General features: G+C 40.7%; 1 protein-coding gene and 1 pseudogene across 2 annotated transcripts in view; one reads left to right on the top strand and one right to left on the bottom strand.

The window, feature by feature from the left end:
- The window catches only part of LOC118938752 (uncharacterized), a 64,064-nt pseudogene that overhangs the window by 22,173 nt on the left and 14,602 nt on the right, over window positions 1–27,289 (bottom strand). The window lies entirely within an intron of this gene.
- LOC110489031 (ribonuclease-like 3) lies at window positions 20,581–22,329 on the top strand. Its single transcript, XM_021561579.3, has 3 exons — window positions 20,581–20,714; window positions 21,147–21,213; window positions 21,648–22,329. Exons 1-3 carry the CDS (start codon window positions 20,613–20,615, stop codon window positions 22,094–22,096), a joined length of 618 nt encoding a protein of 205 aa, XP_021417254.2. The 5' UTR covers window positions 20,581–20,612; the 3' UTR covers window positions 22,097–22,329.

The raw sequence follows: 27,289 nt of genomic DNA, 5'->3' as shown, positions 1-27,289 counted from the left end.
CTTCCATCAGCAAGGGCATTGAAGATGAAACGTGGCTGGGTCTTTCAGCATGACAATGATCCCAAACGAAGGAGTGCCTTCATAAGAAGCATTTCAAGGTCCTGGAGTGGCCTAGCCAGTGTATATAACAAAGTATTGAGATAAACTTTTGTTATTGACCACATACTTATTTTCCACCACAATTTGCAAATAAATTCATTAAAAATCCTACAATGTGATTTTCTGGATTTTTTTCTAATTTTGTCTGTCATAGTTGAAGTGTACCTATGATGAAAATGACAGGCCTCTCTCATCTTTTTAAGTGGGAGAACTTGCACAATTGGTGGCTGACTCAATACTTTTTTGCCCCACTGCATATGACATTGTCATGACATGTCCTACATTCAAGATGTGCTTTTCAACTGAGATCTACAATGTGCTATGATACAGATACGGAACAGTCTCTTCATTAATCCACTTGTACCGTAGTTTCGACCACCAGCCGACTGGCTTGGAGATCAGATTACTAGCTCTGTAACTTTACGTCAGGTCAAACAAGAGTACTAAAGTGGGACTGGCAAGTCTGTTTTTCCATCCAATTTTTCTGTACTACAATCTACTGAGCACAGGCCATAACATGTTAATTAATTTACCTAAATTAAGGCAACAAGCATCCTGTTCTCCCGAGAAGCATTGAGTATTATCCCAAAGCTGCCATCAATGTAGTGATTTAGAGGGAATTGTCAGAGCAGGGTTCCAACCAGCAACCCTGCAGTTATGGTTCAGATCTCTTGGCAAAGATAATAGTATGCTCATATTTATACAGGGAGGCTGTTACAGAAGCACTGAACACTGAAAAGCCCCACTCAGCTTCAGCTGCTTGGCCAGGATGACATGTCTGCTGAGGGAGTGTGATTGGGTTAATCAGTAACTCTGAGACTCAACACCTTATTGTGACTTATTTTCAGAAAGAGCTGTTTCTATGACTTACCAGAAGTAGAGACAGGCTCCCTGTACAACAAAACTCTGTTCCAAAGTGGCAGTCCTTTGTGCGTACAAAATTGCTCCCTATTCCCTACTGTATGCGGTGCACTACTTTTGACAAGGGCCATAGGGCTCAGGTCAAAAGTAGAGCACTATATAAGGAATAGTGTGCCATTTGAGATGTCTGTTTTTAAATGGGCTAAAAGCACACTGGCAGATGAAGAAACTGGTTAGACACATTCAAATTACCCCATAGTCTATTTACAAAATGAGTGTCTTGAGCATAGGCTACATTATTAAAACCTTTTCTTTAATTATTATTGGGTAGTCTTGTAACATATGTGTCCGACCACCTCGATTCACTATTTTGCAGCAACATTTTAAATGTTGTTTTTTACATTGGATAAAAGTATAGAGTCAGAGCTACGAAATTGTATATAATATACTGCAGTTGAGGAACAATGGGAAAGTCATTCTGTATTGAAAGTTGCTAAACTTGTAACCCCACTTTTGAGAAATTGGCCCTTGAATATTATGTCACACCTACTGGAGAGCTCTTCTTTGTCTACACCTATTTAGCATCTTTCAGACCCTCTTACGCCTTAGCCCCACCCATCTCTTTAAGGATTCACATGTGAGTCCATGTGTTAAACATTGAGTGAGTAAGGTAGTGTAGTAAACAACCAAAGATTTCAAGACTTAAATTATTTTAAGTAGCAGCCTACAATAAGGAAGAAAACATACACTTTATCTTGTCCTTGGCCTATATCCTAATCTGACTTTGAAAGTGTCCAGATAAAATATTGCATAAATATTTTAGAATTATTAGATGATGCTTACCAAAATTGATAGGTCATGTGAAAGAAATGCTATAACCACCCCCCAGCCACACCTAGCTAAGTGGATGGGTCACTGTTGTCTAGACAAGTTCACATGTTCATGAAATACAACAGATGGCCCTAATCACCCCCAGACACACCTGTCTAACTTGATGGGTCATGTAATCATTCTATGGCGAAATGGAGTCTTTTATATCGACATGTAGCTAGTTATCTAAACAATGAACCATAATCCTAACCCATAGCTACAGTACAAACAGATTGTCATAGCTATCCACCATGCATGAAATGCTGGAGTAGGAATCTGCAGGTAGCTAAAGCTAACCAATAAGGTTCAATGTTAGGTAGAAGCTAATATTAGGCTCTAACTAACCATGAAAATTAGTTTCTGAGATACAAATAATACTACTACCAGAAAGCTAATGTTTGTTAGCTAGCTAACAGTATGTTTTAACTTGCAATGAAAACGACTTAATGACAAAATTAGAAATGTATCATATCTGAAAATATGGCTAGACTCTAACCCGTATACATGGATGAGCGCTTTCCAACACAGTGTCTTTTCCGTTAGGATTGTAGCTTGCTACAGCTTGTTTGGCCCATTGTTTTGTCAAGTCATTCCGGTTCACACGGACTGTGTGCAGAAAATAGTCCATCACAACTTTTTCCCACTGATCTTTGTTGATAGCGCCTGCTAAATTATGGGCAGAAAGAAACCTTTGCATGTCTCCATTTCTAACATTATATCTTTCAAAAAATCTGCGGTAGCAAGTCGGCATGTCAAGCCCATCCATTATCTTAGCCAATTATTGCTAGCAGGTAGGTTCCTGTCTTTTTTCATGGTTAAACCAACTAGACTCGTAATTTAACAATTTTTTTTCGAATTTACAGATTGCATACAATTGTTTTGTTAAGGCACATGAAAGTTCACATGTTCCTGAAAGTATTTCTGCCCAAAAAAGCATTTTGCTAAAAAAAATACCTAAAAAACTTAAAAATGCCTCTCCTGTGAAGTAGTGATGTGCAACATATAACCTATCTTCTTGAAACGGGTCAGATATGGTATATCTGATAGTTGATATCTTAAATTACTTCTGGATGATGGTTAATCTTCATGTTGAAAAGATTGAAGAACAGAAAGCAGAGGCATTTTAAATCAAAAATCAAATTGAATCAAATTTTATTTGTCACATGCACCGAATACAACAGTGAAATGCTTACTTACAAGCCCTTAACCAACAATGCAGTTAAGAAAAAATGTGTTAAGAAAGTATTTACTAAATAAACTGAACTAAACAACAAATAAATATAAATAATTGAAGAGCAAAAATAAAATAACAGTAACGAGGCTATATACAGGGGGTACCGGTAAAGAGGTAATGTGCAGGGGCAGAGTTTAGTCGAGGTAATTTAGGTAATTTAGATGATGTTGATGATGATGATGATGACATTGATGATGATGAGGGGCACAGGTTAGCAGAGGTAATTTAAATGATGATGATGATGATGATATTGATGATGATGAGGATAACTTTTGTGACTATATTGATGATACTGACGATAATGATTATGATGATGATGATACTGATGATGATGATAATAATGATGGTGATTAAATTGATGATGATGATATAAAAACAATGATGAGGATATAGGCTGTGAAAGAGAGCTTAATTGTCCGACATCAAGTCATTATTGCAAACACCTTTAAAGACACTCATAGTTTATGGGGTAATACCACTGTACATGTCAGATATTCTATAGAGTAGCAGCAAGACTTTTGGAACCTATTGGTGGACTCAACAAGTAGTTTTGTTCGTGAATGACCGGTCTTTTCAAGCGTTCTGGTGAATTGATTTAATCTGGGTCTGTGAAACTGCCCACTATGCAAAAACTTGTTTAGCAACATTGTTTCCACATCATTTCAACCAAAACAATCAATGTGATGATGTTAAATCAACATGGAAAACTGATTGGATTTGCAAAAAGTCATTAATGTAAGTGCATTTTGTCTTTTTTTCAACCAACTTTAACCTAAATCCAATGACATGCTGCCATTTGCTGTTGATTTCACTTTGAATTCATGGTTAGCTGACAACTCAACCAAACGTAAATCAAAACTACTTGTTGATTCCACCAATAGGTTCCAAAAGTCTTGCTGCTATAGAATATATATATATAGAATATCTGAATGACATGGACTTGTGATATGCCTCATACAAACACACAAGTACAGTCAACATCACGTGGTGCTCTCAACAAATTAGAAATCTAGCAAATTATATACAATGGCACATAATTGTTTGTTACCTGGACTCAAAGTCATGAGAATGTGATAATCTCTTTGATATCTTCCCCTGGTGTGAGAGCGAGTCTGTTACAGGAAGAGTAGCCTCTGTAGAATTCACACCTCTAACACCAAAACCAAACTGATGTTCAAGTTTCCAGGCATCATTGTTTGTCTCTGGGCATGTTTTTTTTTCTTTCATTGTGGCTGGCTTAAAGACCGCATTGGAAAATGTCACAGCTCTCTCGTTCTGGAAGCCCTCCCTCCTTATTCAAGCCAAACACAGATGGAACCCCTGGGTCGTATTCCCCTGAATATGACCCCCTTACCATATCCACTGATGTAGCTACAGTGCCTTGCGAAAGTATTCGGCCCCCTTGAACTTTGCGACCTTTTGCCACATTTCAGGCTTCAAACATAAAGATATAAAACTGTATTTTTTTGTGAAGAATCAACAGCAAGTGGGACACAATCATGAAGTGGAACGACATTTATTGGATATTTCAAACTTTTTTAACAAATCAAAAACTGAAAAATTGGGCGTGCAAAATTATTTAGCCCCCTTAAGTTAATATTTTGTAGCGCCACCTTTTGCTGCGATTACAGCTGTAAGTCGCTTGGGGTATGTCTCTATCAGTTTTGCACATCGAGAGACTGACATTTTTTCCCATTCCTCCTTGCAAAACAGCTCAAGCTCAGTGAGGTTGGATGGAGAGCATTTGTGAACAGCAGTTTTCAGTTCTTTCCACAGATTCTCGATTGGATTCAGGTCTGGACTTTGACTTGGCCATTCTAACACCTGGATATGTTTAGTTTTAAACCATTCCATTGTAGATTTTGCTCTATGTTTTGGATCATTGTCTTGTTGGAAGACAAATCTCCGTCCCAGTCTCAGGTCTTTTGCAGACTCCATCAGGTTTTCATCCAGAATGGTCCTGTATTTGGCTCAATCCATCTTCCCATCAATTTTAACCATCTTCCCTGTCCCTGCTGAAGAAAAGCAGGCCCAAACCATGATGCTGCCACCACCATGTTTTACAGTGGGGATGGTGTGTTCAGAGGGATGAGCTGTGTTGCTTTCACGCCAAACATAATGTTTTGCATTGTTGCCAAAAAGTTCAATTTTGGTTTCATCTGACCAGAGCACCTTCTTCCACATGTTGGGTGTGTCTCCCAGGTGGCTTGTGGCAAACTTTAAACGACACTTTTTATGGATATCTTTAAGAAATGGCTTTCTTCTTGCCACTCTTCCATAAAGGCCAGATTTGTGCAATATACGACTGATTGTTGTCCTATGGACAGAGTCTCCCACCTCAGCTGTAGATCTCTGCAGTTCATCCAGAGTGATCATGGGCCTCTTGGCTGCATCTCTGATCAGTCTTCTCCTTGTATGAGCTGAAAGTTTAGAGGGACGGCCAGGTCTTGGTAGATTTGAAGTGGTCTGATACTCCTTCCATTTCAATATTATCGCTTGCACAGTGCTCCTTGGGATGTTTAAAGCTTGGGAAATCTTTTTGTATCCAAATCCGGCTTTAAACTTCTTCACAACAGTATCTCGGACCTGCCTGGTGTGTTCCTTGTTCTTCATGATGCTCTCTGCGCTTTTAACGGACCTCTGAGACTATCACAGTGCAGGTGCATTTATACGGAGACTTGATTACACACAGGTGGATTGTATTTATCATCATTAGTCATTTAGGTCAACATTGGATCATTCAGAGATCCTCACTGAACTTCTGGAGAGAGTTTGCTGCATTGAAAGTAAAGGGGCTGAATAATTTTGCACGCCCAATTTTTCAGTTTTTGATTTGTTAAAAAAGTTTGAAATATCCAATAAATTTCGTTCCACTTCATGATTGTGTCCCACTTGTTGTTGATTCTTCACAAAAAAATACAGTTTTATATCTTTATGTTTGAAGCCTGAAATGTGGCAAAAGGTCGCAAAGTTCAAGGGGGCCGAATACTTTCGCAAGGCACTGTACTTCTACCGATTATGAAGAATCACTTCACTATCACTCTATATTTCCCTGCTGTTGTTCTCAAACAGTAGGATATATTATATTTGACTACAAGGTCAATAGATATAACAGATGCACAAAGATCATGCCTGCAAAACATGCTAAGCTCTCACCCTTACCAATAGTAGCATAAAATAGCATATTTGGGGATATGATCTTTGCTCCTCTGTAACTTTCTCACTGATTATTATTCATGATTCATTCACGATTATCCATTATCTGTCAAGGTATGCGTGAAAGGCTGTAGGAAGTCAGACGCAGGAGAGCAGATATTTGATGGCAAAGCGGAGCCTTTTATTTGGCGAACCAAAAGCACACGGCACAAACGAACACGAAAATACAAATATGGGTTTAACATAACCCAGCGCAACCAGCCTAACGTGTGCATACATGCAAACAGATAAACAATACCACACAAAGACATGGGGGAAACAGAGGGTTAAATACATAACACATAATGAGGGAACCAGGTGTGTGGAACCAGGTGTGTGGGAAAACAAGATAAAACAAATGGAAAATGAAAAATGGATCGGCGATGGCAAAAAGACCGGCGATGTCGACCGCCGAACACCACCCGAACAAGGAGAGGCATCGACTTTGGCAGAAGTCGTGATAGTACACCCCCCTGACTCGTGGCTCCAGCAGCGCGCTGACACAGGCCTCGGGGACGACCCGGAGGGTGAGGCGCAGGGCGATCCGGACGGAGACGGTGGAACTCTCACAGCAGAGAAGGATCCAACACATCCTCAACCAGAACTCAGCATTTCTCCTCCGGACCATACCCCTCCCAGTCCACGAGGTACTGAAGGCCCCTCGCCCGACGTCTCGAATCCAGTATGGAATGAACGGAGTACGCCGGGGCCCCCTCGATGTCCAGAGGGGGTGGAGGAATCCCCCGCACCTCAGACTCCAGGAGCAGGCCAGCCACCACCGCCCTGAGGAGAGACACATGGAACGAGGGGTTAATGCAGTAATCGGGGGGAAGCTGTAACCTGTAACAAACCTCGTTCACTCTCCTCAGGACTTTAAATGGCCCCACAAACTGCGGACCCAACTTCTGGCAGGGCAGGCAGAGGGGCAGGTTTCTGGTCGAGAGCCAGACCCAGTGCGAACACCGGGGTCTCACTACGGTGACGGTCTGCGCCAACTTTCTGGCACGGGTAAGGGGTGTAACTTACCTCTGGGCAGATTACTAGGAGCCTTACACTGGGCGCACACCGAGCAGGAGGAAACCCTTACGTCCTTAGCCAAAGTGGGCCACCAGTACTTCCCACTCAGACAGCGCACCGTCCGACCGATTCCTGGATGACCAGTGGAGGGTGACGTGTGGGCCTAATAGATCAGCCGGTCACGCACAACAGACGGCGCGTACAGACGCCCAGCTGGACACTGGAGGGGAGCGGGCTCTGCACGCGACGCCCACTCAATGTCCGCGTCCAGCTCCCACACTACCGGCGCCACCAGGCAGGAGGCCGGGAGTATGGGAGTGGGAAACATGGGTCGCTCCTCTGTGTCACACAGCCGGGACAGTGCGTCTGCCTTCACATTCTGGGAACCTAGTCTGTAAGAAAGGGTGAAAACAAAACGGTTGAAAAACATGGCCCACATCCTCACCGCCCGGATGTACTCCAGATTGCGGTGGTCAGTCCAGATGAGAAAAGGGTGTTTAGCCCCCTCAAGCCAATGTCTCCACGCCTACAAAGCCTTGACGACAGCCAACGACTCCCAGACCCCTGGCTCCACCGGGCAGAGCTTCCTCGAGAAGAAAGCACAGGGGCGGAGCTTCGGTGGCGTACCGAGCGCTGAGAGAGCACAGCTCCTATCCCAGCCTCGGACGCGTCCACTTCCACTATGAACACCAAAGAGGGATCCGGATGAGCCAGAACAGGAGCCGAGGTAAACAGAGCCCTCAGGTGACTAAAAGCCCTGTCCGCCTCAGCTGTCCACTGCAAGTGCACCGGTCCCCCCTTCCCCCCTTCAGCAGTGAGGTAATGGGAGCCGCTACCTGGTCAAAACCTTGGATAAACCTCCGGTAGTAGTTGGCAAACCCTAAGAACTGCTGCACCTCCTTTACCGTGGTGGGAGTCGGCCTATTACACACGGCTGCAATGCAGTCACTCTCCATCTCCACCCCTGAGGTGGAAATGCGATACCCTAGGAAGGACTGACATAATGAGGAAAATGAGGACCAGGTGTGTGGGAAAACGAGACAAAACAAATGAAAAATGAGAAATGAATCGGCGATGGCTAGAAGATCGGCGACGTCGACCGCCGAACACCGCCCGAACAAGGAGAGGCATCGACTTCGGAAGAAGTCGTGATATTATCATGGTGGCATTCACATTCATTTAGAAGTTTTCAGCAACATATTCTTATTTATTGTAAACTTATTTACAATAAAGTGACTCCAAACTGACACTATGCATTATTCATCATTCAGTTCCTATTGGGCACAATTAATCTGAAACACAACCAAAACAAACAGCAAATGCATCCTCCAAGTTTTGTCGAGTCACAAGCTTTATGTAGTCATTGCATGCTAGGAATAAGGAACCAAATACTTTAATATACTACATGTGAATAATGTGTTCAAAATACTAACACAAAAAACAAGAAATGGGGGAACGACATACATAGTGCTTTCCTTTATAAATGGTAAAACAGATATTTTTGAAAATACCCTCAAATAAAAGGTCACATTCTGTACTAGAGACTCATATGAAACATTTGCTTTCAAATCCAAAATGCTGGAGTATAGAGCCACATTTACAACATTTTTGCTTCACTGTTCAAATAAATACAGAGGGGAGGGTATGTTTGATGATTTAATTTTTCTAAAAACAACAGTGAATGCTTACAAAATCATTCAAATGTGTTGCATAAACCACGAGCAACAGAGTACGGCGCTTTAGCAGTATAGATATATTACAACTGAGAAGGAACATCAACATGTTTCATAATTGTAATCGTCACCACATTGACATAAGGTCAGACTTTGAGACTGAAGAGAGAATTCTGTCTTAGTGCAACATTGCCATCTGGTGAAAGACTACATCATCATGTAAAATGTTCCTTCCTGATGCTGTATCAATTGTAATGTCATTGACAGAAATGTGACCATGTTCATGTTACACCACTCTGTTATGTCTTACAATAGTAAAGTGTGGTTGGTATCGTTTCTTACTCCTTTCTCACATCTACTGTCAAGTTTCACTACTTTAGACAAATAACAGCTGTTATCATGACAGTGATCATGAAAGTGAGCAGCTACTGTACATACTGTACATGTTCTCCTTTTAGCCATTTCTCATGGACTTTCACACCTTTCCCTTTAGTATTATCAAGTGATCAACACTGTACAGTACAGTATTACTGGTTTGCTGCTGTGAACACAACCACCAGACTTTTGATCCAAGGGTGTGAAGTTCCTCATGTTCTTGGAATGGAATATTAACAAAAGCAATCAAACCATAAACATGTGCTCAAGTCCATTGAGATAAATTCCCCTTGAACCACTACCTGTCTGTCATCTTCTGCAGCAAACACTGTATACCGCAGACAGTGCTGAGTCACATTCCATTTCTGTAGTGTTGCCTTCCCATTCGGTTTCACAACACAAGGACACCACAGAAAAAACTATTGGGTTAGCTAGGACAGAGAGTTTTACCAACAACACCAACATGTCAATTCAATGGTTGGGCCTCCTAGTGGACCTGTGGTTTCTTTTGTCCTGCCTACCATTTTACATCTCAGCTTTCAATCTGGACACAGACACAAAGCATGTTCTGAGGAAAAATGGTGATCCAGGAAGCCTGTTTGGATTCTCCCTGGCACTGCATCAACAACTGAATCCTCTCAATAAGAAACTGTCATTTTACCTCTTATAAGAAATGATTAACAGTGTCCATACATACTATTATCTGGCCTTAACGGCTACTCTGAATCTCTGCCTGGTACAGCCAGAAGAGAACAGGCAACCTCCTTTCTAGGTTTCTTCCTCCATTCCATTCTTCTAGGGAGTTTCTCATGGCTTCTCTGTTTTCACGTCTGCTTTGCTTGCTCTTTGGGGTCTAGGCCAGGTAACTGTAAAGCACTTTGTGACAACTGCTGTTGTAAAAAGGGTTTTATAAAGTAATATTGATTGTTTGGTTGATTCATTGATACAACTCAGACCAGCAGTGACAAAGTTGTTCCTAGTTTTAATATTTTATTGTATTATTATTATTGTATTTTTCCTAGATTGCTGGTTGGCGCACCATGTGCCAAGTCATTGCCCAAAGCTGAAGTTACAGGTGGAATCTACAAGTGTGAGCTCACCACTGATTCTAAGAGCTGTGAGCGTGTCAAGCTCCACAAAGATGGTTTGTTTGCTTCCACTCATGCTTCCACTCATGTGTAATACAGAAGTGCAATTGTTTATCAATCTCTACAGTTTCCATCCAAAAACAAATTCTGTGAAATGACGTCAACATATATTGGAGGAGTTACTGGCTTGCTAAAGTGGCTAGCTTAGCTAACGAACTAGCTACGTTGGTAGAGGTGCGCATGACCAGAATGACACTTCAACAAACCACCAAAGGCACACCCCATTTCTGTTTGAAAATTTAGAAAGGGGCAGAGTTCGATTGTTTTTCTTGCTCTTAGTTGACCTCCAAAACATTTTGAAACGGAACAAAAATGCATTTCTTATTGGATAACAGGTAATTGTATTGAATATGAACCAGCTGAGGTTGGTCGTTATGGTTGGGTTGAGGAAGGATTTAGTTTCCTATTTGATCATCAGCAGAATGACAGTGGATGTGTTTGGTTATTCTAGAGGAGAAAGAGAGAAATGTAATCATAAATGTGTTTGAAATCAGCACAAAACGCCCTAAATAATCTTGTTGTTAAAAATGTATTCAAGCATAAGGGAAGTCACATTTTCTATGATTGGCTATCCCATAAGTCCTTACATATTGTCCAGTCATAATCAACCCAGCAAGACCACCAACACCTCAGATCCCAAAAGTCATTTAACTATGTAAACTCTAACATTTATCCTGCAACAGATGCCATTCAATTGGTAATATTCATCTTTGTCTTCTTCTAATGCCTCTTAAGCAGGTTGACATTTATTGTGGATGAGTGATTTCCACTAGATGGTATAGATGTAAAGTCAAAAGTGTCTATATTGTAAATATTTATGAAAATTGTCAAATTTAGGGTTAGGCATTAGAGTTAGCAGTGTGGTTAAGGTTAAGATTTTATGACTTTGTGGCTGTGCCAGCTATAATGACCACTCTGTAGAGCTGCCTACAGAAAAGATACATGACAAAAAACGTTGACCTGCACCTCTTAAGAGGAAAATAATCTAAAAGTAACTGAAAGTAATCAGAGTGTGTCACTGAGTTTGGGTAATCCAAAAGATACGTTACTGATTACAATTTCGGACAGATAACTAGCAACTGTTACGGATTACATTTAGAAAGTAACCCACTCAAACCTGTATGAGAGCTACATTTAAGGTGGCGTTAAGACAACACTCACCACACCTCTATTTTCACTCTTTCACATTTCTTTAACACTCATCCTCCTCTATTCTATCTCATTCAACCAATCTACCATTGGGATTTTGTTGTTTTTAAGAAACGTAAATACAAAAGTTTAAAGAATGTTTTGGATTTTCGCCTTTCAACACCCCGCTACATTTTTTTTTTACTAAGCCTTTCTCAAACGATACAAAACCACACACGCTTCTACGAACCTATCATGAGTCCCAGGAACAATCTTTCCACGGGAGATCTCAAGGGAAACTTTGTACGAAGGCTGATCCAGTGGTTCTCAAATATCCCTGGTTCATGTCTCTGCCTTCAAACGAAGAAGCATGAAATGCATGTCAAATGCAGAGGAGTGGTGAGGATAAATTATTCAGTAAAAATGCTATTCTACTTGTTCAATTGTTTCAAGGACATGTTATTGTAAGCTTTCTGACAGACAGCTCAACACAATCCTCCCCCTAATGCACTGTTTCCATAAAAAGAAAAAACATTAACTTTCCTTCAGTGTTTTTTACACATCAGTTTGTCTGGTTTGAAGGAGCCCTAAACTGATGATAAGCAAACGATTCCACAATGAACTGGCGACTGATGAACAATGAAATGGACATTAACTTTACAAAATGCCAATGTTACAAGGAGGTTGTCATCTGAGATGCACATTCCATAGAAACCAGCAGACATAGGGGACCTCCAGGACCAGGATTTGGGGAAATAATGCCCCTAACACTTCCAATCAATTCCTGCATCGACATTCAACACTTATATCAATAAATACAATTAAATGATACAAAAAAATACAAATACATTGAAGGAATCCTTTTATGAGGAATCACATGTCAAGGCAGGTCAAGGCAGTGTCATGACTCTCTTTCCTGGGTGAGGATCAAAAGGCTCCAGATCAGCTTGGCATATGGCAAATCTTTTCAGTCTCCTGAGGGGGAATAGGTTTTATCGTGGCCTCTTCACGAATGTATTGGTGTGTTTGGACCATGTTAGTTTGTTGGTGATGTGGACACAGCCCCGTCGATGAGAATGGGGGCGTGCTCTGTCCTCTTTTTCCAGTAGTCCACGATCATCTCCCTTGTCCTGACACCACATTGCCAGGTCTCTGACCTCCTCCCTATAGGCTGTTTCGTTGTTGTCGGTGATCAGGCCTACCACTGTTGTGTCATTGGCGAACTTAATGAAGGTGTTGGAGGCTTGCCTGGCCGTGCACTCATGAGTGAACAGGGACTACAGGAGGGGACTGAGCACGCACCCCTCAGTGGCCCCTGTGATGACGATAAGCGTGGTGGATATGTTGTTACCTACGCTTACCACCTGGGGGCGGCCCGTCAGGAAGTCCAGGATCCAGTTCCGGAGGGAGGTGTTTAGTCCCAGGATCCTCAGCTTATTGATGAGCTTTGAGGGCACTATGGTGTTGAACGCTGAGCTGTAGTAAAGGAATAGCATTCTCACATAGGTGTTGCTTTTGTCCAGGTGGGAAGGGCAGTGTGGAGTGCAATAGAGATTGCATCATCTGTGGATCTGTTAGGGCGGTATGCAAATTGGAGTGGGTTGAGGGTTTCTGGAATAATGGTGTTGATGTGAGCCATGACCAGCCTTTGTGCTCTTTGGCACAGGGACTATGGTGGTCTGCTTAAAACATGTTGGTAATACAGACTCAGACAGGGAGAGTTTGAAAATGTCAATGAAGAAACTTTCCAGTTGGTCAGCGTATGCTCACAATACAGGTCCTGGTAATCCGTCCGGCCCTGCAGTCTAGTGAATGTTGACCTGTTTAAAGGTCGTACTCACATCGGCTGCGGAGAGCGTGATCCACAACATGCATGTTTCAGTGTTATTTGCCTCGAAGCGAGCAAAGAAGTAGTTTAGCTCATCTGGTAGGCTCGTGTCACTGGGCAGCTCTCCGTTGTGCTTCCCTTTGTCATCTGTAACTGTTTGCAAGCCCTGCCACATCCGACGAGCGTCAGAGCCGGTGTAGTACAATTCGATCTTAGTCCTGTATTGACCCTTTGCCTGTTTGTTGGTTCGTCGGAGGGCATAGCGGGATTTCTTATAAGCTTCCAGGTTAGAGTCCCGCTCCTTGAAAGCGGAAGCTCTAGCCTTTAGCTCAGTGCGGATGTTACCTGTAATCCATGGCTTCAGTTTTGGGTATGTACGTACGGTCACTCTTCAGACAATGTCATCGATGCACTTATTGATGAAATCAATGACTGATGTGGTGTACTCCTCAATGCCATAGGAGGAGTCCCGGAACATATTCCAGTCTGTGCTCGCAAAACAGTCCTGTTTCATCTGATCACTTTTTATTTAGTCACTGGTGCGTCCTGCTTTAACTTTAGCTTGTAAGCAGGAATCAGGAGGATAGAATTATGATCGGATTTGCAAAATGGAAGGTGAGAGTGAGGGAGAGCTTTGTATGCGTCTCTGTGTGTGGAGTAAAGGTGGTCCAGAGTTTTTTCCCTCTAGTTGCACATTTAACATGCTGATAGAAATTTGGAAAGACGGATTTAAGTTTCCCTGCATTAAAGTCCCCTCCACTAGGAGAGCCACGTCTGGGTGAGCATTTTCCTGTTTGCTGACGGCAGATAGAGCTCCTTCAAAGTGCGGTCTTAGTACCAGCATCAGTCTGTGGTGGTATGTAGACCGCTATGAAAAATACAGATGTAAACACTCTAGGTAGACAATGTGGTCTACAGCTTATCATGAGATACTCTTGATCAGGCGAGCACAACCTTGACACTTCATTAGATATTGTGCACCAGCTGTTATTTACAAAAATATGTAGTTCGTCGCCCCTTGTCTTACCAGACACCTCTGTTCTATCCTGCCATTACAGCGTAGAACCAGCAAGCTCTATGTTGATAATGTCGTCGTTCAGCCACCACTCTGTGAAGCAAAATAAATTGCAGTTTTTAATATATCGTTGGTAGTTTAATCTTCTGCGAAGGTCATCTATTTAATTTTCCAAAGATTGTACATTTGCTAGCAGAATGGAAGGCAGTGGGGGCTTGTTCGATTGCCTAACAAATTGTCAGAAGGCAGCCCGTCCTCCAGAACCTTTTACTCCGCCTTCTCTTCACGCAAAGACTTATAGATGACCTGGAGCCAGTGGGTCTGTCGACGAATATGAGGCGAGGGCCAGCCAATGAGAGCATACAGGTCGCAGTGGTGGTAGTATATGTGGCTTTGGTGACAAAATGGATGACACTGTAATAGACTGCTGAGGGCTATTTTGTAAATGACATCGCCAAGGATCGGTAGGATAGTCAGTTTTACGAGGGTATGTTTGGCAGCATGAGTGAAGTATGCTTTGTTGTGAAATAGGAAGCCGATTCTAGATGTAATTTTGGATTGGAGATGCTTAATGTGAGTCTGGAAGGAGATTTTCAGTCCAACCACACACCTAGGTATTTGTAGTTGTCCACATATTCTAAGTCAGAACCGTCCAGAGTAGTGATGCTGGACGGGCGGGCTGGAGCGGGCAACGATCGGTTGAAGAGCATGCATTTAGTTTTTCTTGCATTTTAGAGCAGTTGGAGGCCACGGAAGGAGAGTTGTATGGCATTGAAACTTGTCTGGAGGTTAGTTAACACAGTGTCCAAAGAAGGGCCAGAAGTATACAGAATGGTGTCGTCTGCGTAGAGGTGGATCAGAGAGTCACCAGCAGCAAGAGCGACATCATTTATGTATATAGAGAAAAGAGTCGGTCCGAGAATTGAACCCTGTGGCACCCCCATAGAGACTGCCAGAGGTCCGGACAACAGGCCCTCCAATTAGAGACAATTAACTCTGTCTGAGAAGTAGTTGGTGAATCAGGCAAGGCAGTCAATTGAGAAACCAAGGCTGTTAAGTCTGCCGATGAGAATGTGGTGACTGACAAAGTCGAAAGCCTTGGCCAGGTCGATGAAGACGGCTGCACAGTACTGTCTATTACCGATGGTGGATATGATATCGTTTAGGACCTTGAGCGTGGCTGAGGTGCTTCCATGACCAGCTCGTAAACCAGATTACATAGCGGAGAAGGTACGGTGGGATTCAAAATGGTCGGTGATCTGTTTGATAACTTGGCTTTCGAGACCTTAGATAAATCCATGATAATTGAGAATTGTTTCAGGGAGCGTTTGACAGTGATGAGGTGTGGTTGTTTCACGGCAGACCCATTATGGACACATGCAATGAGGTAGTGATTCCTGAGATCATGGTTGAAGACAGCAGAGGTGTATTTAGAGGGCAGGTTCGTCAGAATGGTATCTATGAGGGTGCCCGTGTTCACGGATTTGGGGTTGTACCTGGTAGGTTCATTGATAATTTGTATGAGATTGAGGGCATTAAGCTTAGATTGTAGGATGGCCGGTGTGTCCCAGGTTAGGTCACCTAACATTACGAGCTCTGAAGAAAGATGAGGGGCAATCAATTCACATATGGTGTCCAGGGCACAGCTGGGGGCTGAAAGTGGTCTATAACGAGCAGCAACTGTGAGAGACTTGTTTCTGGAAAGGTGGATTTTTTGAAATAGAAGCTCGAATTGTTTGGGCACAGACCTGGATAGATCTGGATAGTAGATTGCAACTCCGCCCCCTTTGGCAGGTCTACCTTGTCAGAAAATGTTAAAGTTAGGGATGGAAATTTCAGGATTATTGGTGGCCATCCTAAACCAGGATTCAGACAAGGCTAGGACATCCGGGATGGCAGAATGTGCTAAAGTAGTGAATTAAACAAACTTAGGGAGGAGGCATCTAATGTTAACATGAATGATACCAAGGCTTTTACAGTTATAGAAGTCAACAAATGAGAGCGCCTGGGGAATGGGAGTGGAGCTAGGCACTGCAGGGCCTGGATTAACCTCTACATCACCAGAGGAATAGAGGAGGAGTAGGGTAAGGGTATGGCTTAAAACTATAAGAACTGGTCGTCTAGTGCGTTTTCTTTATGCTTATTTATTTTCCCTTTTGTACATTAACCATTTGTACATCGTTACAACACTGTATAAATACATACTATGACATTTGTAATGTCTTTCTTCTTTTGGAACTTCTGTGAGTGTAATGTTTACTGTTTTTTTATTGTTTATTTCACTTTTGTATATTATCTACCTTACTTGCTTTGGTAATGCTAACATGTGTTTCTTCCATGCCAATAAAGCCCCTTGAATTGAATAGAATTGAGATGGGGTATACAGAAAATGAGAGAAGTAGATAAGGAAATGGGAAAGAAAGTGTGTAACCATTTAAATAAATAATGACAGCTATGTTGGAAACAGGCCAATTTCAAGGCCAATTTAAAAATGGCAGCAGATAATTTGTTCGTTCGACATGGTGGGATCTTTTTGAGTGAGTAAAATTAATTATGTGAGAAATGGTGGTGGAAATGCCTTTGTGCGTAAATATTGATATCATATCCATCAAATTGAAGTAAAATTGGAGACACATAATGATAAATTGTGTGGTCCTCCTTCCACTACGACCCAACTTCGACTCGAGAAACCATGCAGTTTATTAGGCTATAGATTAAATCAATTAAGGTGATGAGCTTGATGCTACTTTCCAATAAAAATTGACGGCCTAATTCTGGTGACACGATGATTAATGCTTGACTGCCATTTGACAAATAAAAAAATGCTCTCTTATCCATAATAATCTCATCATGTAACCTAGCATACACTCACAACCCATGGGTGTCAAACTCATTCCACGGTGGGCCGAGTGTCAGCGGGATTTGAGATTTTACTTTAAATTATGACAACCAAGAGGGGAGGGGAGGGTGAGGGGAGTTCCTTACTAATTATACTGACCAAAAATATTAACACAACACGTGTTGGTCCCATGTTCCATGAGCTGAAATAAAAGATACTAGAAATGTTCCATATGCACAAAAAGCGTATTTCTCTGAAATTCTGTGCACAAATTTCTCTATCAGAAATCGTCTCATTGATGCTCATCTGTGTGCTCATTTTCCTCACCAGGGTCTTGACCTGACTGCAGTTCTGTGTCACCTTCGATGGCCACTGGCATGATTGAGAAGTGTGATCTTCACGATGAATCCCGGTTTCAACTGTACCGGGCAGTTGTGCTGGTGAGCAGAGTGCCCCATGGTGGAGGTGGGGGGTGGGTGGGGGGGGTTATGGTATGGCCAGGCATAAGCTACGGACGACAGACACGATTGCATTTTATCAAAGGAAATGCCCATTGTCGTGCCATTCATCCGCCGCCATCACCTAATGTTTCAGCATATTAATGCATGGCCCCATATCGCAAGGAGCTGTACACAATTCCTGAAAGCTGAACATGTCCCAGTTCTTCCATGGCCTGCATACTCACCAGACATGTCACCCATTGAGCATGTTTGGGAGGCTCTCGATCGATGTGTATGACAGCGTGTTCCAGTTCCCACCAATATCCACTTCGCACAGCCATTGAAAAATAGTGGGACAACATTCCCAAGACCACAATCAACTGCCTGATCAACTCAATGCAAAGGAGATGTGTTGAACTGCTTGAGGCAAATGGTGGTTATACTGGTTTTCTGATCCACGCCCCTTCCTTTTTTAAGGTATCTGTGACCAACAGATTGTTATCTGCATTCCTGTCACCTTAGTATTCTTTGTTTTCTTTATTACTTTGGTTAGGTCAGGGTGTGACATGGGTGATGTGTTTTTGTACCGTCTAGGGGTTTTGTATGTTTGTGGGGTTGTTTACTACCTAGGTGTTTTGTATGTCTATGGTTGCCTAGATTGGTTCTCAATCAGAGGCAGCTGTTTATCGTTATTTAGGCAGCCATATTCTTTGGGTAATTCGTGGGTTATTGCCTGTGTTAGTTGCCTGTTTCAACACTATATTTAGCTTCACGGTCATTTTGTATAGTTTGTTTAGTGTTTCTTTGTTAATAAATAGAAGAATGTATTCACATCACACTGCGCCTTGGTCTCCTCCATTCAACAAACGTGACAATTCCCAGTCATTTGAAATCCATAGATTAGGGCCTAATGAATGTATTTCAATTGCCTGATTTCCTTACATGAATTGTAACTCAGTAGAATCTTTGAAATTGTTGGATTTATATATATTTTTCAGTGAAATCCATCAATCACGTACAAGGGTGGAGGAAAAACCCGCAGACACTCGGCCCTCCATGGAATGAGTTTGCCATATGTGGCCTACACTCACTGTATCTACGAGCTGCTGGCTAGAGCCTATGTGCCATGACCAGGAATATTTGTATTTAAAGCAACAGTTTTTGTTACAAAACTATCGTCAGAGTTTAAAATGCAATGGAAACACATTGAACTTAAGGGAAAAAGTACATTATGTGTGCACTACGTCATCAACCACTTTTTTATCTGCAAAAAGTACATTTGGTGGAAACACACCACTGGTGGGAAAATGTGCATACTTTATGCCTACTTTATGCCTTTATGCTTTATGTCTAATGGTAAACTGAAACCATTTTGGGATAATGTATGACCCATCATTTCATTGTGTCTAGGAATTTATAGCGATCCATCTCAATGATTGTGTATTGGGAAATTTAATTATTGGTGATTAATATCAGAGAACATTTAGTAATCTAGGTCTAATTTCTGCAAAAAAAAGTATAGTCATCAGTTGGAAAGTCTCATTTTCACCCTAAATAACAAACTAGGGGACTGAACTATCTACAGCTACATACCATTGGATGTTGTATATTCTACAATTGAACAAAAAACAGAAGTGTTTGACTAAATTTGGAAACCATATGTTGATCACCTTGGGGAATGTGTTGTATTGTAGGCGTTTAGTTTTTGTGTTGCTCTGTTTGTGGCATGCTGTGTGAATATATATAAAAATTGTGTCCATTTGTACAAATTTTAAATAAAAAAAATGTACGATTTATATTTCACATCCTAAATTTATCTACAATTTGGTGAATTGGATGATGTCATTTTGAAGTCAATGAAAAACCGTTGATTCTGGATATTCCAATTCTGTCACGCTGTCCCAGCGTATTCTCGTTTTATCTAGAATTCATCTTGGAAGTGTGTCCGCTATACAATATGTTTGTGATGATGCAAATTCTCTGAAACTGGTTCTGCTATATTTTATGTACTGTTAGGTTCTAAATGAACCTTATAACATTTCATGGACAATTAGTAAAACTCACACCAGGTTTATTCACTCATTGGGTCATATTGCTGCACAACCAAGCAACAAATTCACACCAGCACTGGTATTTAACCCTTTATCATATGCTGAGCCCCTTCTTACACATCTGAACAGCCAATACACCTCTGTTGCTATCCAGTAGATTAGTGATATATGTTGTTCCTCACTTCATCTAACCTGACCTCTGTCCAAATTGCTCACTCCTCCCCAGTTCGCGGCTGTCATGTTGATTCATTCTAATCTGTCTGAAAATAACGTATCCTGGTAGAATGTAAACGTTCTACATTCTTCTCTCTCATTCAGTGACATGAAAAAGGATATTTCATGTTTTCAAGTTTAAAAGTCAGAACAGAACAGTACAATGATTCTAATTCTCTAGAACTCTGTCCTCTATATGTTGTTTGCGATGATGTCACTTCTCTGAAACTGGTTCTATTTTTTAGGACATGTTGCCAATTCCCTGGAACTGAATGGAAATCCATTTAACTTCTTAGGGATAGCCCCCTTTTAAAAATGTTTCACCTAAAATGACATACCCAAATCTAACTGCCTGTAGCGCAGGCCCTGAAGGAAGGATATGCATATTCTTGGTACCATTTGAAAGGAAAGTATTTACTGTGTGGCTCAACTTTTTCTTCCATTGTTTATTATGCTGCATTCAATGTGTAGTGTAGTATAGTGGTTTTGATGCATATCAGCTTTTTTGTTTGCCTCACCAACATTATCATGTTCAAATTGCCACTGGGAACAGTGTCTGTTGTATTTACAATATTTTTTTAAATATTGATTTTATTATTTGAAATGAGAACGTCCCTCTTCAGCATATGTATATAAATCAAGCAGGTTTAGTACCTTCTACCATACTCTGGGAGAAAGAGACTATAATCATCAAGACAAGACCACACAAGAAGGCTCACTGCAGACAGGTAAGATTGACTTGATTGTTTCTAGGGTTGTGTTGCGCTGTCCGTAAGAAAAGCTGTAAAGACATATAGGTCAACCACCTGAGAATGTAGAACAGCATTTCTACCAAATCATTTCTCCCCACCCCACCGCTGTCAGACATGTATTTTATGAGTTTTGATTTGAAGGCACCCTAATATGAAGTCTCTCTTGATTGACTGTGGCAGATATTTGGGGAAGATGACTGTTAATAGTTAAAAAGCTAATAGTTCATTTAAAACCCTTTTAATCCATGCAATGTTTTACCATAGGTGTCAGGGTGACCAACATCTAAGTCATCATTCATCACAAACAAGTCAAATGTAATTGCCTGAGCATTACAGTGCTAGAGCATTAAAGAATAGCTCTGTATCTGAAGATTGTTGTCTTTGATTAATGCTGTATTGTATCTGTAGAGATACTTGAGAGGACAGAAAACAACTAACCAGTCACATCAAAGGCCATTGAAACCAGTTGTCAGAGGTAAATGCCTTCTCTCTCAAGTAAAATATTGCCACATCTTTGTAACCAAAATATGATTTCAATGATAGAATGTAGATCATGTTTGTGTAATTTACAGTATATATAATTTGGATTATGATGGCTCTACTTTATCTTAGTATGTAACTGTTTTTAACACAGTGCATTGCTGTAAATCACATTGTGTCTTGTTTTCGGTATAAATGAATTGTTTGGGACACAAAGCAGTTTTAACTCTCCCCTTACAGAAAAGTGTTTCACAGTTTTTAAGAAAATATACAGAACCTCAATTTGAGGGGAAGGGGTGGGTGCTACATTTACTATGGAACGTTGCTGGTATGCATACCGCATTTACTGGAAGATGGCTAACATAGTATTATACTGTATGCATTCATCTACCACCCTGTCTGACTCATCTCTCCTGTTTCTCCATTAAGATCTAGTCATGACGTTCCAGAAGGCTTTCCTGTTCCTGGTGTTGCTGTGTGCTACAGTGATGGCCGACGTCAACCAACAACATAACCACTTCCTAAAACAACACGTCAATGGGGAAATGAAAACCCAGGCGTGCGAGAGTCAGATGAGATTATTGAAGTTGAACGGGCCTGATGGAAAATGCAAAGTGAAGAACACCTTCATTGTGGCCAATCCAAAGCAGGTCATACAAATCTGCACTGGTGGTGGCACACCGCAGGGAAACAATAATCTGGTTCAAAGCAACAATGCCTTCTTTATAGTCATATGTACACGTACAGGTGGGGATTCCCATCCCAATTGTACATACAAGGGATCTTCGGCCACTAAGAATGTTATCATTGCGTGTGAAAGAAAATTGCCAGTGCACTATGATGGTGATGTTGATATTGGCACTACGGGTGGAAAGTGAATACATATGAAAGGTGTGTCACCGCTAAATGTAAGCACAACTGGAGACATGTTATTGACAAGGCAGCGCTACTGTGGCTAGTAAATGAGTGTAGGAGTGTTTGCTCACAACTAGATCTCTGCTAACAATTGCAACACTGTCTCCAGAACTGCATGTCTCCTGTAATGTCTACTTTCCAAGCGTAACTCAACTAAACTGCTTTGTGAAATAAGATAACAAAGTTGTCACTCAAATTGTTGTGTCCTGTTTTTGTTTTTCGGTATGGGGATTTTGGACCAATCGTACTGTTTCAATAACTTTACATGAGCTGCAACCATGGACATCTCTGGGAAAGACCTTCCTATTTCCTGGATCAAGTCCCATACTGTTTTAGAATGGGTTTCAAGATTATTTCGTCAAATTCATAAAACGTGTTCATTTAAGATATTAAATTGATATTTGTGGATTAAATTATAAGCAACTTATTACCAAATGTCTCTGACTGACACTTTGCCATCTAATAGAAGCCTAACGTCAAAGTGCTTAAAGTTCCAATGTAGCAGTTTGTATCTCAATATGAAATCATTTCTGGTTGACAAGTATCTTACTCTGATTGTTATCAATTAAAATGGTCAGAAAAAAAAATAGCTTCTTAGCAAAGGGCAATTTCTCAAGCAAGAATTTTGCTCCATCCCACTGAAACAGGCAGACATTTCAGGCAGGCTTTTCATTAAAAGGGAATTGTCATAATTCTTAACAATTTCACAGTATTGTTCCAACCTCATATTGTGGAAATATATACTACTGTATATATAAAACACATGAAAATCACATTTTTGACTGCACTGGGCCTCTAAAGTAAATGTAAGATTTTGAATAGACGGGATGGCACTTTATCCAAAAACTGTTAGCACAGTGTGGGTTTAGCAGATGCTTCTATCCAAAGTGACTTACAGTCATGCTTGCACACATTATATGCACGGTTTGTCCTGGGAATTGAACTCACTATCCTGGTGTGCAAGCACCATACTCTACTAACTGAGCTGCCTTGATATTGTATGATATCTGTCAGGCCGCTATTAGAACTCTCTCATCCCATACTTCACTAAACGGATCAATGCATTCACCATATAGTCCAGGTGCCTAAGAAATGCCTACCTAAGAACCCCAATGATTACTTTTTTAAAGCTGCCACCCCACACGTTGTTGTAAAATTATTGTTTTGTATTTATAACATATTTGAACATTGTATTTTATTTAAAGTATCGTGATAGTTTAGGATTTTACTTTTGATGATATTATGTGATTGTAAATTGGTGTGAAATTCAGTCTATGACTGCAAATAAGCAGTAAAATATATTACTACTACGACTAACACTTTGCTACTATTCATAGGCTGAAAACTCTTCACTGTAATGTTAAACTAGCGGTAAACAAACTTGCATTAATTCAAAACAAAAGTACATGTGTGTTAGTCCTACCTTACTGCAAACGGAACTTCCACATGTTACAATTAGCGTTATGCTTGATTGACAAAGGTTTTCCACCAAATCCCCTGAATAGAAAACACTCTTGCAAATAAGATAACGTTTTTTTTTAATTACTATTAAATTCAGTAAAAACAGAAGACAACATTTTTATCATCCAAACAATCAAATCAAACTGTTCCACCAGTTCATCCAGAGGAAATCCCATTGTGTATACCTGGATGTGTGTTGTTGTTTGTAGAGGTATTGTGTGGTGCCCCCACCCATGACCTCATCCTCAAACTCTAGTTCCTTTGATAGATGATCTTTTATACAACATTTGTATTCATTTACAGTGGTTGCTTTGATTGCAGGACAATGTCATTTCTGTTACTCTTGAACCCATTTTCTGAGTCATCACTAGTTACGACAGACACAAAGTTATAAACCCCGCCCATTTCTACAAGTTATCTCCATAAAATCTGATTTTAAACCTAACCTTAACCTTAACCCTAATCTTAACCAGACTGCTAACCTTATGCCTAACCTTAAATTAAGACAAAAAGCCATTTGCCAACTATGTGAATGTGACAAACTGTAGTTGATAATGAAATTAAATAAGACAGACCTATACCTAGCATCACTTGTACATCTAAATGGCTCCTTCTTTGTCATGTTTTACGTTTTCCATGGATTGTTCACTTCATTAACCATAAACTGGGCCTATAAAAGGTTTCATATCAACCGACTTGCATAATATTTCTGAGCCCCATGTAGCAATCTGTCTTCCAGATGACGTTGGCCTTCCAAACACCATCTAACCTGAGACAGGTTTGTGTATTGGTTTCTTTGGTAGTCTGAAGCTGCAAAGATGATTCAACCATGTGTATTTCTCCTCTTGGTCAATACAGTCTGTAAGTATGACCCAATGCTTGATTATACTATTTTTTATTTTCATTATAGGTGGGTTAATAACTAATTGACCCATTTTCAGTTTAGTTCAACATGTGTAGTATTTTATGTTTCTTCAACAGATTCTGTCAGTGACCATCTCAATACAGTGACTGTTAAGCTTGAGGAACGTTTGACCCTTGAAGGTGTCCAACCACCTGGTTTAAACATGTTATTGGAAAGTACCCTGAAGTCATTCAATGTACAATTCAAGTTCAAGTAATGTGACATACAAGGAGGGGTTTACAGATCCTCTGCATAACTATGTAATACATGAGAGAAAATGTTTTAACTTGCTAATTTCAGAGGAAAAGCTCATTTATTCAGTTCTATATTATTGTGCAGCCATATAAACCGATAAAGTGACATTTGGAAATGCATCCCTTGTTATCGTCCACAGTAATTATGAATTATCTTTTCACTAATTAATAACCGTTAGTTAACTAATTTGATTTTATGACTTCAACTGGTGTTCTTTAAGTTTTCTTAATAAGCATGTGGTAATACTCTTGCGTCCTGTCTATAATAACAATAATTCAAACTTTTTTACTTTATTGCTTTTTTCCCACTTCACAAAAAACATTGTTGATAGGAAGATATTGGGTTGAAATAGTGTTACATTTGGGATAAATGAAAAACAAATGTATATGGTAGGCTCACAGTCCAACTCCAAGACTGTGGAGCAACAGGCAGAGTCTGACCCAGTCCATTCAGGAGACTCTGTGACTCTACAGTGTACAGTACTCTCTGAGACCTCTACAGGAGAACACAGCGTCTACTGGTTCAGAGCTGGATCAGGAGACTCCCATCCAGGAGTCATTTACACCCCTGGGAACAGGAGTGATGAGTGTGAGAAGAGCCCTGAGACTCTGATGCTTGGACTTACTACTGTGCTGTAGCTACATATGGGGAGATCCTGTTGGGAAATGGAACAAAATGTGATATTGGTAGGTGATGAAGTATAAATGATACATATTTATTTATAAACTTCTGTGTTTGGCCCTGTTTAACAGTCATTCACTGTCTTGATATAGAGTACATTATGAAATTATTGTGAAGAACACTAGATTTTCAGTATTGAGGATTTTGCATTCAATATGAAGATGGAGTTTACTTCTGACTGCTTTCTTGTCTTCCTTCCGTTAATTTGGGGCGACAGGGTAGCCTAGTGGTTAGAGCGTTGGACTAGTAACCGGAAGGTTGCGAGTTCAAACCCCCGAGCTGACAAGGTACAAATCTGTCGTTCTGCCCCTGAACAGGCAGTTAACCCACTGTTCCCAGGCCGTCAATGAAAATAAGAATTTGTTCTTAACTGACTTGCCTGGTTAAATAAAGGTAAAATAAAATAAAAAAAAATAAAAAAATTTCTAGCGTCGAGCAATCCCGTATCCGGGAGCGTAATCATAGCCTCAAACTCATTACCATACCATTTCCTATTCATGAAAATCGCAAATGAAATGAAATAAATATATTCAAACACAAGCTTAGCCTTTTGTTAACAACACTGTCATCTCAGATTTTCAAAATGTGCTTTTCAACCAAAGCTACACAAGCATTTGTGTAAGAGTATTGACAGCCTAGCATAGCATTAAGCCTAGCATTCAGCAGGCAACATTTTCACAAAAACAAGAAAAGCATTCAAATAAAATAATTTACCTTTGAAGAACTTCGGATGTTTTCAATGACGAGACTCTTAGTTAGAGAGCATATGTTCATTTTTTCCAAAAATATTATTTATGTAGACGAAATAGCTCCGTTTTGTTCATCACGTTTGGCCAAGAAAAAGACCGGAAAATGCAGTCACTTACAACGGCAAACTTTTTTCCAAATTAGCTCCATAATATCGACAGAAACATGGCAAACGTTATTTAGAATCAATCCTCAAGGTGTTTTTCACATATCTATTCGATAATCTATCAGTGGTGGCAGTTGGCTTCTCATCAGAAGCAAACGGAAAAATACTGCAGCTGGAGATTACGCAATAATTGCGACGGAGGAGACCTGGTAGATGTAGTCTCTTATGGTCAATCTTCCAATGATATGCCTACAAATACGTCACAATGCTGCTGACACCTTGGTGAAAACGTGGAAAACGTAAGCTGACTCCTAGCTCCTTCACAGCCATATAAGGAGTCATTGGCATGAGGCGATTTCAAAAAATGCGGCACTTCCTGATTGGATTTTTATCTGGGTTTTTTCTGTAACATCAGTTCTGTGGCACTCACAGACAATATCTTTGCAGTTTTGGAAACGTCAGAGTGTTTTCTTTCCAAAGCTGTCAATTATATGCATAGTCGAGCATCTTTTCGTGACAAAATATCTTGTTTAAAACAGGAACGTTTTTCATCCAAAAAATAAAATAGCGCCCCCTATATCCAAGAAGTTAACAGAAAACCCCCGAAGGAATGTCGTGTTTCAGTAATAGTCATCCTCGGGGAAGCAGTATTAATCTGTATCGTTCTGATAATCTACCTCATATATGCAAGGAAGAATATAAAGATCTGTGACTGTTGTAATGGTAAGTCAATTGTGATTATAATTATTTTTTCTGAGAAGCAGATTTTAGCCTTGGTTTTTCAAATGATTGCCTCGCCTCTTTCACCAACTGCTTCTCAGATAGAGTTCAGTGTGTCAAATCGGGTGACCTGTTGTCTGAACCTCAGGCAGTCTCTATAGGGGTACCACACTGTTAAATTCTCGGGCCGACTCTTTTCTCTGTATATATCAATGATGTCGCTCTTGCTGTTGGTGATTCCTTGATCCACCTCTACGCAGACAACACCATTCTGTACACCTC

Source organism: Oncorhynchus mykiss, chromosome 14, assembly GCF_057628025.1.
Source record: "Oncorhynchus mykiss isolate SJ-2025 chromosome 14, ASM5762802v1, whole genome shotgun sequence".
Classification (NCBI taxonomy): domain Eukaryota; kingdom Metazoa; phylum Chordata; class Actinopteri; order Salmoniformes; family Salmonidae; genus Oncorhynchus; species Oncorhynchus mykiss.
This window is presented reverse-complemented; position numbering and strand designations above follow the sequence as displayed.